The 15,256-nt window shown below is 47.5% G+C and overlaps 1 protein-coding gene across 1 annotated transcript in view; it reads left to right on the top strand.

Annotated features, from left to right (window-relative positions):
- The window catches only part of Pogk (pogo transposable element with KRAB domain), a gene marked incomplete in the record, with an annotated part of 14,121 nt that extends 263 nt beyond the window's left edge, over nucleotides 1-13,858 (top strand). Inside the window, 5 exon segments of the mRNA XM_005398238.2 lie at nucleotides 1,202-1,335; nucleotides 6,187-6,313; nucleotides 7,230-7,328; nucleotides 8,777-10,269; nucleotides 12,008-13,858. Coding sequence (XP_005398295.1) covers nucleotides 1,204-1,335; nucleotides 6,187-6,313; nucleotides 7,230-7,328; nucleotides 8,777-10,257 — 1,839 coding nt within the window.
- Between the last annotated feature and the right edge of the window lie 1,398 nt (nucleotides 13,859-15,256).

Here is a 15,256-nt window from a genome sequence, read left to right as displayed (position 1 = left end):
CAGGGTCCGAGGCTGCAGCTCCTGCTGTTCCCACCTCCGCCTTTGTTGCAGGCGGGCCAGGGGAGGAGGGCGGCGCCGGCTGTAGGCGCCCGGCAGGTGCGCTGGAGCCGGCCGAGGGGTGGCGGGGGCGCGGAGAAAGAAACGGGACAAGATGGCTGGAGAGCCCGAGCGCGCCGGCTCCGGGGCGCGGGTGGGCGGCCTGGCCGCTGGCACCTCAACACGGGGCGGGGCGGGGCCCTCCTACCCCCGCCCTCGCCCGGGAGGCCTGTGCAGAGCGCCCCAGACCCTTGCCTGCTGCCTCCGCCCCCTCTTTTTATATTAAATATCCAAGCTGACTTTGAACTCTCAAAGGATCATTTCTTGGGAATCCCCAGAGGATGTGACCCATGCGGTGCACATTTAGTCCACATCGAGGAATTGCCCGCGCCCCTAGAGGGCCGGAGCTCGGCCCTTTGTATTGTACTGGCTCACGGAGTCGTGGACGAATGGGGAATTTGCATTTGTGTCCCAAAGGGAAGGAGTCATTTACAGGTCTGGGTGGACCCCCAGCAGAGTGTTGCACCTCCCTGGTTATCCAGGTCTACCTCTCCCTCGGTATCACTGACCCTGGATTTTGCAAAGTCCTTTAAAGCAGATTGACTGGTTTTTGTTTGTTTTTGAACTCACTCTTGGACAGCGCCTTTGCATTTGGAAAATCCAGGTAATAGGTACAGTTTTCTGGGCCAACCAACCAGTCCCTCGGTACTCAGCTGGCTTCTAGTACCAACCCAGCTGAGTAGGTGTCCTGTTCCCTGATGGAAAGTCAACACCCGCCTTTGATTCGCTGTCCTGACTGTGGGAAGGGTCAGCTTGTGCGTGCACTGTTTAAAACCTGTTTCCGGAATGCTTAGCCACTAGCCTCATTTCTCCCTTGGGCCTTTACAAACCAGTCTCTGCCTCTCTGCCACACAGAAATCTCCTAAACACTTGCAGGCAGCCAGATATGTTATCTACCCAGAGTTCCTCTTGCCATAATTAACTATGCCACCTTCCAGCTTCCTGGTGGTTTCCCTGAAACCCGTCCTGCCCAGGCCCAACTATTCCCTGCCTTCATTCCAGCTACAACAGTACTTAGGGCTAAGCAGGTTTGTACGTTGCTGAGCCTTCTCTCATAGGCTTTCACACTGATCCCCTGCTTTGACCAAACTCAATCTTGCTGTAGAGATGGAGTCCACAGCCTACCCTCTCAATCTGACCCTGAAGGAAGAGCAAGAGGAGGAAGAAATTCAGAGCCAGGAACTGGAGGATGGCCCCACAGATATGCAGAAAGTCCGAATCTGTTCAGAGGGTGGATGGGTAAGTAAGAAGGTGTGGGGGCTACGCACAAGGTGAGGAACCAGCTTAGGAGCCAGGCTTGCTGGCAGTCTCCTGGGGCAGAGGAGAAGTAAAAATAGCCCAGCCCTTGTGTGTTTGCATTCCTGAAAAAACAGCCCTGTGGCTTTAAAAGGCAGTGCAAAGAATGGTGAGTGGTGGAGGGAGGTTGTGGGAACAGCCCCTTCAGCCTTGAGACTTATCATGGACAGATTGGAAGTCTCAGAAGCTGAGACTTTGTCCCCGTCTTCAACCTGTTTGCAACACCCTGCTGGATGCCATGCACAGCATGGGTACCAAACAAATGTGCGCAGACTCTGGGCCGAGGGGAACTGTTTTAGGTAAGACTTGGGTCACAGAGCTGAAATGAGGCTAGGCTTATAATAGTTCACCCAGGAGGGCTGTATGTCCACCTGGCCTGTAATGGTGGACAGCCGGGAACAGGGATATTTAGCATATGCAAAGAGAAGAGTGGTAAAAGTGGAATAAATTAAATGGATGGAAGTGGACCAGGTACTTCTAGTTATGTATAGTTATTCATAGTAGTTACTGGACTTCGTGGAAATTCGGTATGAACTGAATATTTTAAATAAGCAATAAATTAGCCTTACTCTGCTTAGTTTCCCATTGTGTGAAAACATTATCAGTGTCATTAATGCATACTATCCCTTGTTTCCAAGAAGAGCTCCCAGTTCATAGAACACTGCCAATTCCAGATTATCCTGTCTACCCTGTTCTCCCATGACGGGACTGGGGTGCAGAAAGCTCATCTGCTTTGCTCTGGGATATACATGTGCACAGACATTTGCTCATAAACATAGGCTTCCTGAACTGCACTCTTAAAAGTAGTGCATTTTACTGTGTGTATATTATACTTCAATAAATAAACAGTGCTAGAGCCAGCACTGGGATCACTGTCTGGCGGTAGAGGTTGTGCTTCGTCTCGGCAGGGTTCGTTGCCCAACTTGTCCTCTTTCCCAGTCTGATCCAGGCAGGAGCCAGTCCTGTCTGGCTGGAAGCCAGACCTCCAGATAGTGGAAACCTTGGGCTTTGAGACTAAAATGGGCAGCACAGAACACCTAAGTGGAGTGGATAGCCAGAGAAAACAAGTGCCCTGAAAGTGGCTGTCCAGATATGTTGTGGCGATGAGAAAAGAGCCAGCTGAAGACCTTGGCATGGGCCAAAAAAGAATGAAATAGCCAGAGGAGCTGGAGGAGGGAGCCTGGCATCTTGACGGTGTTGGGGATTTTGTCTTTGTGACCTCTAGGCAGTCTGCCGTCCATCTGCTCTTGCACATGATGCTGGGTGTTAAGCCAAGGTTCCTACCTTCATGGAGTTCATAGTCTGGTGAGAAAGACCGGGAAGTAAACAGAATTAATCATAGCAGGTACACACTGCAGTAGTGAATGTCAGCACAGCATATTCCAGCTGCCAAGAGTGTGGAGGCCTTGGCCAACCCAGAGCATGCACTTCCTGGAGAAGCCTGAGTCCTGAGCACTGGAGTGTTTTGTCCCCTTCCAACCCTGTAACATTTTAGCAACATTGAGAGACACTTTTGGTTGCCATGATTTGAAGTGGGGGTTGGGAAGTGTATTTAAGTCAAGGATCTACCTACACATTTACAGTGCACAGGACGGCCCCTTGCATATACAACAAAGAACTTTGTAGTGTGAGATTAAGACTCAGCTGTGATATTAAATTAGGGGAAGGGAAAAATTGAATCTGTATTTTAAATATATTTTTTGGTTGGTAGAGAGCTTTGTTAGAGTGATCAATAAAAGCCATTCAAACATATGTACTATGTTCTATATGAGGATAAAACTCCATAGAATGGGAATACAAATACAATTTCGGTACAAAACAAATATACTTTGAGCTGAGCCCTGGTAATGAGTGGAATGAGCCAAAGGAAAGCAAGGGGTTTGCACTGTGTGCAGAGTTAGGAATTGCTCTGGAAGCAGGAACCTGAGGCACCAGGCAGGTTGAAGGAAAGGATAGGGCTGAAGGCCAGGCCAGGGGCCAGCACCAGCCACAGGGATGTGGCGTGCTGCACCTTGTTTGAACTCTCTTAAGAAGAATGGATCCTTATCCTATCTTTCTAAGGGAAGCCCCAGGCTCCACAGGCACCTCTGTGGCCTGCTGAGAAAGTATGGGCTTAGGAATCAGATTCTCACTGCCTGACCACGGGCATACTACTTGGCCAATGTTCCTTTACCCATGAAAGTTGGGTAGTGATCCCCACATCCCTAGCATAGTGTAAAGAGTCTGAGAGAAAAATGTCTTTAGATACACTGGAGGGCCCTCTGTGTTGCGTAGTACATAGCAGGTGCTCCACACAAACTACAAGCTCACTCCCTCGGATCCCTGCTGGCCTTGCTGGGTGGTTGTGAGGCTGTACAGTTACCCTTGGAAATAAGTGATGGAAAGCCAGCCCCCGTTAGAGCACACAGCCTAAAGGAAGAACATTTCTCTGCTGAGCCCTTGATCTTCTGAGGGAAGGAAGTGGGCAGGGATGGAGGCCCCCACCTGGAAGGCTGAGAAAGGATGTCTGGGGGCTGACCGCAGACGGTCTAACTTCGCCATTCTGCCCCTGGCTGGCCCTGTTTACCTTCTACTGCATTCGGCCAGATAAAAGGCTTCTGTGGCGTCCAAGGAGGCCCACACAGCAGGGCTGCTGGAGCCTGGCAGTCCACAGAGAGTGGCTGTGAGGGGAATTTCTAAGCACTGCCCTGGGCCTACAGCAAATAATATGGGCTTGTCTGAAGATCCTGCATGGCTCAGTCATTATTAGGAGGAGATGAACACCACCTCCGCCTCCAGCTGCCTCCTCATTACCTACAGCGCTCCTGCTACCTAATGCTTCTCCAGAATGTACAGCATAGCCAAGCTGTGTCCTGCTTTCTCAGCTAAGAAGATATTTAAATAGATATGGCCTAGATCTGGAACTTCCTAGGGAGAGAAAAGACTAAAGGAAGAGCTGTCTAAAAGCCTGCGATGTGGGAAGAGGGTAAGGTGGAAAATGCTTGGGCTCTTTGGCTTTCTAGATTGAGGAAAAGATCTGAGGAAAGTCCAGAAACCAATCTATTTTTACTTCCTAGTATTTCACACTTAGAGATTTTTGCCCATTCTTACAAAGCATTGGCTTGATAACGCATTGTGCAGATAAAACTTAATGATTCTTTGAAACCATTCCAAATTCAGCAAGAGAAGAGAAATCCAGAGACTGTTGCCTAGATCATTCATTCAAAAACATTCCAAGTGACTGCCAATGACAGGAGATGCCCTAAGCTTAGGGAAGCAAAGTCCACTTTCTATCCTCAGTGAGCTCCCATTCTAGTGACGAGGAAAAGTAAAGCAAAAGAATACTACAGTGTCACAGGTGCCACCACGGTATTGAGCCTGCATGTGATTTGCTGGCAGCCAGGACAGAGCAGGTTTCCTGAGGAGTAGGATGGTTTGCCTGAGTCGTGGGAGATGGGTGGGTGTTAGCCGGGCCCAGCAAGGAACAGCTGCAACACAGAGGTGGCGGAGAGTTTAGGCTTAGTCACACCAGGTGCAGCTTTGCTCTCAGTGGCCAGAGGCTTGGAATCACAGGATGCTGGGTCCCCTGTGTGACTTTAGCTTGGAAATGAGGCCTCTCTGAGCCCATTTCCTCCTTCATTTCCTCTTCCTCCACAGGGTTGTTTGGGGAAATCAGTGAAGCACTTGCAGGGCCTTTGCTAGTAGGTGCTCCCTGCATGGAAGGTGCTCTGGGTTGGGGTGGGGGATCAGTGAGCCTCTTTGGGTAAGGGAGGGGCTGGTTATGTGAGCAACTGATGATTGGCAGCCTGCCCACTGACCTTGCAGTAGTCTGTAGAGACACTGATTTCCCAAAGTTGAGGAAGAATGGTATCGTCCCCCAGACTCACGGTGAGCTCTAGGGAACGGCTCTGAAGGCCACAGTACAAAGTGACCAGGCTGAAACAAGCTGTCCAGTGGTTTCTTACCAGTGCATATTGTCAGCTTTAGGGGAGGACTTTAGTGACCGAGAAAAAACAGCAAAAAGGAAATCAGTTCAGTTTAAAAAAGAGGGGATTGGTTTAGGTGGCTTGGCTGCCTTTAGCTAGTGAGGTGTCCCCTCCTGCTCAGGGCGGAATGGGGAAAGTGTTGGAGCAGGGTCACGGGCTTCTCTACTGACCTGGTCTAGGCATCACAGCAAATGTGCTTGCACCAGCCTCTCATTTCATAAATCAAGCTCTAATTAGCCCTTCTCTTGCTGGCTCCTCTCTGGGCAGCTTTGAGTTCCAAGTCAAACACAAAGGTTAGTGCCCTTGGACACAGAGTGTCCAAGAAAACCACAGAGATCCCATGGGAAGTAGCAATGCTTTTCAAGTTCCCAGACCCCCTCTTCCCCTTAGGCTGAGGGTCCCTGGGCTGCAGGGAGGTGCAGGTTGGGTTGAATGGGTTGGAGCGGCTTCCTCTGGGTGTGGCTGGCCCCTACTTGTGGAGTCTAGGGTGAAATGTGAGCTTCCTTCATGCAGTGTGTGTGGGGAGGGGTGTGACAGCATCCACTGTCCCCCAGCCTGGGGATGGGCAATAGAGGGGCCTCCTTCTCAAAGTGCTGCTTGTTGTGTTTGGGGACCGAGGGCATGGAAGCTGCTGTGGTAGGCACAGGGGGGCCTGTCCTCTTGCCCTTGTCTTGCCCCCAGTAGCCACAGGAATGTGGACAGCCTTTTGTGACAGACATGATCTGCAAGAGGGAGGGAAGGCGGAAGCTGTGCAGCTCATCTCTGAGACCCCGTGGGCTCTGTTGTCTGCCTGTGCCTGTGAGCCTTGAAAGGCCCGTTCCTGTTCCAGGTACCAGCCCTGTTTGACGAGGTGGCCATATATTTTTCCGACGAGGAATGGGAAGTTTTGACAGAGCAACAAAAGGCCCTCTACCGGGAAGTCATGAGGATGAATTATGAAACTGTCCTGTCCCTCGGTAAAGCCATTTTCCTTTGTCTCATGGAAGCTCTGAGCCCACAGAATCGTTTTCATGCCTCTCTTCCCTGGTGCATCCAACATCCTTCCCTCCTGAACTTGGACTCTCTTTCCTTCATACCTGTGTCCATCCCATTTCTTGCTTTTGATTTGGACAGGATATAAATATTATATCCTGCTACTCAGCGACTTATGCCACTTCTTAGAACTGTCCTCATTTAAGCTGGGCATTTACATTTTAAAAAAATTGATAGAACTGGATGTGGTAGTATATGTCTAATCTCAGCACTTTAGGAGGCTGAGGCAGTACAGTTACAAGTTCTGGGCAACTTATCAAGACCCTATCTCAAAAAAAGAAAAGAAAAGAAAAGAAAAGAAATCGTTGGGAATATAGCTCAGTATAAAGACCCTGGGTTTAATCCCTATTATTGCAAAGACAAAAAATATATAACCTTAAAAATGTCACCATGGATTGGGGCCTATGCTTTGTTGTTCCTTGGGAAGGAAGGCATTGATCTCCTGTCAGCCTCAGTAATTTGGGGACATATTCCCAAAGGATTCACCCTCCCCTGAATTTGTATCCCCTGTCTTATGAGTATACAACCATTTGGAGGACTTTCCAGTTTGATCATTCAAGTCCCAAAATGTGCAGTGGATCAGTGCCTCCACCCACCTTGTCTGCTCGATGCCATTCTTTGGGTGTTAGTCCCAGTCTTCACTAACACAAATCCAGCAAGTCCCTTGGACAGATCTGTTTGCTATCCTTCTTTTTTTTTTTAGTATAACTGAGTTTTCCCTGTCTTTCACAAGACTGGGGGGAAAGGGTTTAAATATTATAAAGTATACTACTTATTTTGGTAATGTTCCAGAACACAAACACACAGCTCTTACTTACCTGTTTTATTTCCTATAAACAGAATTCCCATTTCCTAAGCCAGACATGATCAGCCGGTTGGAAGAGGAGGAGGAGTCTCATAATTCTGATAAGTGGCAGCTCCAAAGAGGAACCTTGGCAGGTACTACGAGTAAATCACTTCAGCATCCACCCAAAGGGGATCGTTCTGGGGCCGGTGATGTAGCTCAGCGGCGTGGCGCCTGCCTGGCAAGCGCAATGTCCTGAGTTCGATTCCCGGTATCAAACAAAAAACAAAACAAAGGGGATCATTGTGAAGCTAGATTTTTAGTTTCCATTTACATTCTGGAAGGGGTTGAGGAAGGAGGTGGACTCTGAGATACAAAAGATTATGGGTTTCGGAGTTTAAACCCGATTTCCAGTGCTAACTGTGTGGCCTTAGGCAATTCTCACCTCTCCGGATCCCTGTCTTCATTTATCAGTTGTAGGTTTAAATAAGACTTGATGCGGGACCTTGTCTATGGCTCGGGTGAAATGAGGCTCTTTGGCGTTTGGTCCTGTGCACAAGCTGAGTGAGCGTGGCCACCTGCACAGCGCACCTCGTGCCTCTGCCCACGAAGGCACAGTGAGAGAGAAGTGCTGCCAGAGCTGGCTTCCTGTTCATCTCAAACAGCATAAGCAGTAACAGGCACAAAATGAGCAAATGTGCCTAAAAAGCACCTAGTCCCTTATCAACAAAAAATGGTGAGGACGGTAGCACTTGGGTAAATATAGCGTAGCTTCCAGACAGCCAAAATAGCTTTATTTGCTTTTCTCTGTAGGTAAGAACTTAAAATGCAATGTTTCAGTGATTCTAAGATGGGCTCTTCCCCTACCGTTTTAACAATTCTGAAGTACAGAATGCCTCTTAAAATCGGTGGCATGTGGTAGTTATAATGAGTGGCATTTTTTTTTCTTTTAATGACATGTAATGGTGCATCCTACAACTGATGGCATTGTAATTTTGGTGATACAAGGTAGTTTCCCCAAACCGTATTCAATTTCTGTGACCACCTTCTAAATGTAAACATATAATAAAAGTAGTTCTAACATTAGTGGGCAAGAACCAGTTTTCTGTCTTAAAAGCTTAAATATTAACATTGCTAATGTGATTTTTGCTACAGGTTGCCTTGATGCAAGGGATAGGGTTGAGCTCAAGACACAGCCACATCTCTGTAACATTAGGTGATAGTACGGGTTACATGTGGCTTCTCATTCACAGAATCATTATTTTGGCCCCCAAGTGAGTCCTAATGCATTTGGTCCAAGCATGGTACCTATGTCCAGTTCCACTGAAGTTCTTAGTTTTTTCCTAGCTTGGCCCCTGGTCCATTTCATAGGTTCTGTCACCTCCCTCCCCTCATCTGCAAAGAAGGGACAGTGACCCACACAATCACTGGAAGAATTCCATTTGGTGCTCCATATAAATTGGCACTGGATAAAGACTGAGACTACAATGCATATTAAAGTTAGGGCTTTTGGTGAACCTCAGGGTAAGCATTTTAGCCCAAAGTCTTGAATGACCAATGTACGTAATTAGCATTATTTTTGTTCTTCCTGTTTGTCTCCCAGAAAATGAAGAATCTGACCTTAAGCCCCCGGACTGGGCAAGCCCCATGCACACTGCTTCCCAGTTTCCCCCTCCTCAACACCTCGACAGATTCAGCCTGCGTCTGCCTCGCTGCATCACAGAGCTGCCCGAGTGGAGTGAGGGGTACCCCTTCTACATGGCCATGGGCTTCCCAGGGTATGACTTCTCGGCTGATGACATAGCTGGCAAGTTTCAGTTCAGCCGAGGCATGCGCCGAAGTTATGATGCAGGGTTCAAGCTGATGGTAGTGGAGTATGCTGAGAGCACCAACAACTGCCAGGCTGCCAAGCAGTTTGGGGTATTAGAAAAAAATGTTCGAGACTGGCGCAAAGTGAAACCACAGCTCCAGAATGCGCATGCCATGCGGCGGGCATTCCGAGGTCCCAAGAACGGGAGGTTTGCTCTAGTGGACCAACGCGTGGCTGAGTACGTCCGGTACATGCAGGCCAAAGGGGACCCTATCACCAGGGAGGCCATGCAGCTGAAAGCTCTCGAGATTGCCCAGGAGATGAATATTCCAGAGAAAGGGTTCAAGGCAAGCCTGGGTTGGTGCCGAAGGATGATGAGGAGGTATGACCTGTCTCTGAGGCACAAAGTGCCTGTGCCCCAGCACCTGCCTGAAGACCTGACTGAGAAGCTTGTCACATACCAGCGCAGTGTGCTGGCTCTGCGCCGGGCCCACGACTACGAGGTGGCACAGATGGGGAATGCAGACGAGACGCCAATCTGCTTAGAGGTGCCATCCAGGGTGACTGTGGACAACCAAGGTGAAAAGCCTGTCTTGGTCAAGACACCAGGCAGGGAGAAACTGAAGATCACCGCGATGCTGGGTGTCTTGGCTGATGGGAGGAAACTACCTCCATACATTATTTTGAGGGGGACATATATCCCCCCAGGGAAGTTCCCCAGCGGGATGGAGATCCGCTGCCACCGTTATGGGTGGATGACTGAGGATTTGATGCAGGACTGGTTGGAAGTGGTGTGGAGACGGAGGACAGGAGCTGCGGGAACTGTGCCCAAGCAGCGAGGGATGCTGATCCTGAATGGCTTCCGGGGTCACGCCACTGACTCGGTGAAGAGCTCCATGGAAAACATGAACACTGACATGGTGATCATCCCCGGGGGCCTGACCTCACAGCTGCAGGTGCTGGACGTGGTGGTCTACAAACCACTCAATGACAGCGTGCGGGCCCAATACTCCAACTGGCTTCTGGCAGGAAACCTGGCGCTGAGCCCCACAGGGAATGCCAAGAAGCCACCCCTGGGCCTCTTCCTGGAGTGGGTCATGGTTGCGTGGAACAGCATCTCAAGTGAGTCTATTATCCAAGGGTTCAAGAAGTGCCACATCTCCAGCAACTTGGAGGAGGAAGATGATGTGCTGTGGGAAATCGAGAGTGACCTGCCAGGAGGCGGGGAGCCACCGAAAGAATGTGACACTGAAAGCGTGACAGAAGGCCACTGAAGGAAAGCTGAGGTAACTGGCTGGGAGTAGACGCTCAGGGTCTTTGCTGGTGGACATGTTTGTGTTCACACTTACCTTTCTCTTATTTTTCTCTGTTGTCAAGTTGTCTCAGAGGCTACAGTGTCGTCATGTAGGTAAAACACCATCAGTATTTTCTCTTTGTAGGAAACTTTGATTGCTTGGCTTGCTTTGTGTATAGTTTGTGGCCTGGACCTGCGAGCACTTGGAATATATGTAAAATGAACAAAGGGTGAGCTGCCAGAACATTTCATCTGAAAGCGGTAATGTTGAAAGAAATTATTTGGTCCTGAAAGAGCAAAGTCAGACATAGCTCCCTTCATAAGAAGTTCTGTCTGAAAAGATGAGTTTTTTTCTTTGCCTTACAAATCATGCTGAACACTTAGGGCGAGTAGGACCAGGGCAGTACAGTGTCGTGTGGGCCTCAGATCTCTGTCCTGGAGTGGTCTGCACTGTGCCCCCAGGGAGGTACAAGTTTAGCTTCTGATTGCTTTTCCCAAGGCTTTCTTTCCATCATTGTGTCATACTCAGCTTCCGATGGGGTGAGCAGCTATGGTAGTAGTTTCCTGTAGTGAGCAGATGTCTGAAGGAAGTTGTTTTTAAATGGAATCGTAGCACCGGAGGATTAAAATAAAACAGTGCAGATTTAGGACTATAGTGAGTAAAGTCTGAAGCCCATGGACAACAGCTCTGAGTTCAGAGGAGGAGCAGCTTTAAAAGCAAGCAGGGAATAATGGGAGCCCAGCAGAGCCAACTGAGCCAAATGAGCACACAGCCTCCGCTCACCTCCCGCTCACCCCCCCCCCCCCCGCCAGGAGCGGGGGAGTGGCCACACACAATAGGAGACAGGCAGATCCAGGGAGTGAGCTGACAAGCTTGCTTTAACTTCCCCAGTCTCGTTTTCCTAATTATCACGAACCCTGTTCCTCCAGACAGTATTTGAAGAGGGGCGAGGGCATTCCTTTGACAGAGGACCTGAAGCTATCTTGACACCCTTTTTCTGTCTTAAAGTATAACTAGGTATTTGCATTCTACTTTTTCCTGCAAGTAAAACACTAATATGAATCTTCTTCCAGCCCATTTCCTGCTGTTTAAGCGCATCCGCGGGTTAAAGTGTGAGTTAGGCCTCCTTCCTTTCACCCAAATGAAGTTGTACTCCTATCACTCACTGGATTCCATTGTAGTTCCGAGATCCCTGAATGACAGTGGAGCAAGGACTGCTTACTCTTATGCTCCAAATCACTGAAATTTTTTTTCTTTCATGTCCCGTCTTTTAAAAATCCTGTAAATTCAGCCTCTTTTTCCACTGATTGTTATCTGCCTCCACTGGTTGTCAAACTTTGGGTTACCTCATTTTTATCATTCCTTTTTTTTTTTTTTTTTAAATTTTTCACCCCTTGTTAAGATATCACTTTGGGGAATTTTCAATTTTCTAAGCTGTTCCCTACCCATGGGACCAGATCCAACACAAGAGGGAAGAAACCTCTTCCAAGCTGCTGCTGTGAACCTCTCTTCCCTACCCGCGTGAGCTTTTGCTCCTCTAGATGGGCCCCGTGCTCTGTGTGGCGGAGGAAGTGATGGAAGTGAATGAGATGTAGGAGATGCCCTGGCACAAAACTGCCTCTTGTCGTCTGTCTGGAAATCTGATTAATGGAATTACTGTTGTTTTAAATGGTTAAGATATTGAGAAATACAAGGGTTAACTCACACTTAGGTTCTGTCTGTTTTACAGCAGATGGATCTGTGTTGGAAACAGTTGGGAAGGAGAATCCTCAAGTTTATTCCCGAAAGTGTGGGTGTGCAGGAGCAGCAGAAAGAGCAACTGGGCTCTGAACAGCCTGGGTATAGACGGTGGCCCGTGCAGCCATCCAGGGACACAGTCCCTCTGCCCCTACCCTGAAAGGTGTCAGCAGTGTCTTAAGATCCTTCATTTGAACAGAGACAAGATGAGAAAAGAAACTTTCTGCCCCGCTTCTTGTTTTGGAGAGTCCTTCATCTGCCCATCAGAAGAAACCTGTAAATATGAATGAGCAAAGGTATTTCTTGGAGAAGAGGCCATTTGGTCAACACCAACAAGAGACTCATGGTGTGGGCACAACTCTTGCGGTGTCCTTTCTGTGGAGAAAAACCCCAAGTACATCTTTTATTCTGCTTCTGAAAATGCTCCCGGAAGTAGACCCTGTCCTGCGCAGGTCAAGACTACAAAGAAGGCTTTTTGTAGAAAAGTGTCACTTACGTACACCTGCTACTTACACGTCACCTTCAGGAAAATCAGATGCTAATGATAACAGCAAAATTAAGACAAACTGGCCCGGCACCAACAGATGGCTTTTCTATAGACAAACTAGACTAGTATGGAAGATATAGCTTAAAAGAAACGATGCTGTTCTGTTTAGCATACCAATCTGGTTGGCAGCTAGACTTTTTTAGGGTCGTGTTTAATGGCCCTCTTTTTTCACTATATTTAATGATCAAGCAGCCCGTAGTCCACAAGCCCTTCTGTTTCTCAGGCTGCCTATAGAAGTCACTATGAATTATCTGCTGTCTGCGTGGTACACAGCCCACTGACTCATCTACTTGTTCTGTTAATTTCTTTCATATTTTCTGTCACAGGGCAGGAGGACTTGAATCTTTAGCCACCGCTGTTTCAAGACTTAAGATCTTCTACCCTGCAGGAATAAGTGGGAGGTCATCAGAATTTTACACAGTAGTAATCTGCATTCCCACATAGGTCGAGTGTTACAAAAACATTCCTTCCAAGCTATCTGTGCTGCAAAAAATTACGCCAGAACTTCAGACCAAGCCATTGCTAGAATGTCATTCCAGTGTCGAGTCTGGCTCACAGGCTACCACAACCACTTTTCCTCCCAGTAGCCTCAGCTCACGTGTATATTATAAACTGTCCTTGGCATCTTGAACACCTGTTTCTACTCAGGTACTCATTTTCCTGTTACTGAGTCACCAGTCGGATTTTTTAAAACTAGTTTCCCACTCCCACACACACAAGTGGGGCGGATTTGTCTTTGTATCTGAGTAACTTCCAGTATTTGAGTTGTTTCCCCATTTGCCTGTTCCTGCAACTGTATTCCTGGTCATCCAAAATTAGCATCTAATCCGTTACTTTCCATTCCAGAAGTTTCCATTCCCTCCACTTCTGATTTTCCTTCTACTGCTCCAGTTCTTGGCCCCTTCTTTTGTGTCTTATTTCTCTGCTTTGGGAGCTTAAAAGATGTTGCAGGACTTAATTTGGGGTTCCTGCATGGGAGCCAGTTACATTGCTGAGAAGAGTAGAAAATGGGTTCAGCTCTTGTTTTATTCTACACCTCTTGAGTCTCAACTTCTGCTGAGAGATGATGCCTTACAGGTTAAATAGCACTGGAACTTTCCTAGAGTGATGGCTCTGCTGTCAGGGTCTTCTGGGCTCGTCCTTCCAGACTTACTATGATCTATGCCTAACAGAGCCCCAGTACAACTGTTGTACAGAATGGCTATTACCCTGGAGTACTAGAACACACTGAGCATAGTTATATTCCCTAATAGATAGGAACTGACCTGACAATAAACTTTGATAATAAAGATAATAGACTGTGGTGGTTTTATTTACCTGCTAGCATTGTCTAAAGTTACCTTATAAACTACTGTCTATACTTCTCTACCCAGTTTGGTACCAATACATTTATTACACTTTTGAATCAAATAAAAAGAGTGCAAGGGATACAGTGTTAAGTAACGTTGGTGTCTTTAAAGACAAAGGGAAGAAAACAGTGAGTGGTTTTAATTTGGCTTTTACAAGTAAGGGAGTCCAGCATAAATATAGTAGTTCTTTTCCTCAGTTGGTTGTGGTTCACATGCTGCAGGGGATAGTTACCGAAATTACATGAAGGGAATCCATAAAGGATATTAGTATCACTGGAAACATGCCAATGAATTGATGGATAGAAAACTCGGTGTCCTGTTTCCTTAAGTTTCTTTACAACTGAAAGCATCAAGCCAGGCATGGTAGTACACACCTGTAATCCCAGCTTAAAGCACAGATCAGAGTTCCAGGCCAGCCTGGGCTACATGATGAGTTCAAGCCCAGCCTTAACTATACAGCAAGACCCTGACAGAACAAAAACGAAACACATGAAAGTGTCATGAGCCCAGAGCCCACTTAGTCCTCACAATTTATCTATCCGTAGACTCAACTAAATCTGTCAGAGAATGATGCAGACATTTTTATTACTCCTTTTTAAATGATCAAAATCAAATGCTACCAGTTTGTTGGCCACACTCTCCTAATCTGAACCCTAAGACAACCTGCTTACCCATTTCCTTCTCCCGGAAGTACTTTGGTATGTCAAAGATGTGATAGGACACGAGTGTCCACCCATGGGCAAAAGATAGTAATTATTTAGAAGATATTCTGGGAACATCTTAGTAACTTCAGGCAATGGAAAGGTGTGACCACGGCCCTGGGTGATGAAGGTGACTGAGAACGTATACTCAGCCAGCCGGTAAAAGGCAAACCTATCAACCCTGATTTTGCCGTGATAAACCTGTAGCTAAAAGACAATTATTTAAATTCTTGAAGGAGAAATAACCTAGAATAACTGAAATTATCTGATCTCTAACAGCTTTTCTTCTGATTGAAATATTTTTCTAAATGATGCTTGGTAGTAAGCACTTATGACTTCTTAATTTTAGAAGAGACTGCACACAGGATCCCACAGCTGGCAGTGGTGTCCAAGATGGAGCCAGCTTTCAGTGGAACAGAATTTCAAATATTTGTGGGGCTCTCTTGAAAATCCTTATTCTTTCCACTTTTCTACCTTACCTTCCACTCCATCTCCCCCTTTAGAAGATGATTTCTTGAGAACTGGCATGGGGCCTGGGGGTATAGCTCAGTGGCATAAGCACCTGCCTGGCAAGTGCAAGGTCCTGAGTTTGATTCCCGGTACCCCCCCCCCCAAAAAAAAAAAAAAAAAAAAAACTGGCATGG

This window comes from Chinchilla lanigera, unplaced genomic scaffold, assembly GCF_000276665.1.
Source record: "Chinchilla lanigera isolate Chin_1 unplaced genomic scaffold, ChiLan1.0 scaffold00061, whole genome shotgun sequence".
Taxonomy (NCBI): Eukaryota; Metazoa; Chordata; class Mammalia; order Rodentia; family Chinchillidae; genus Chinchilla; species Chinchilla lanigera.
The sequence above is the reverse complement of the archived record's forward strand: the minus strand, read 5'-3'. Positions and strand labels throughout refer to the sequence as shown.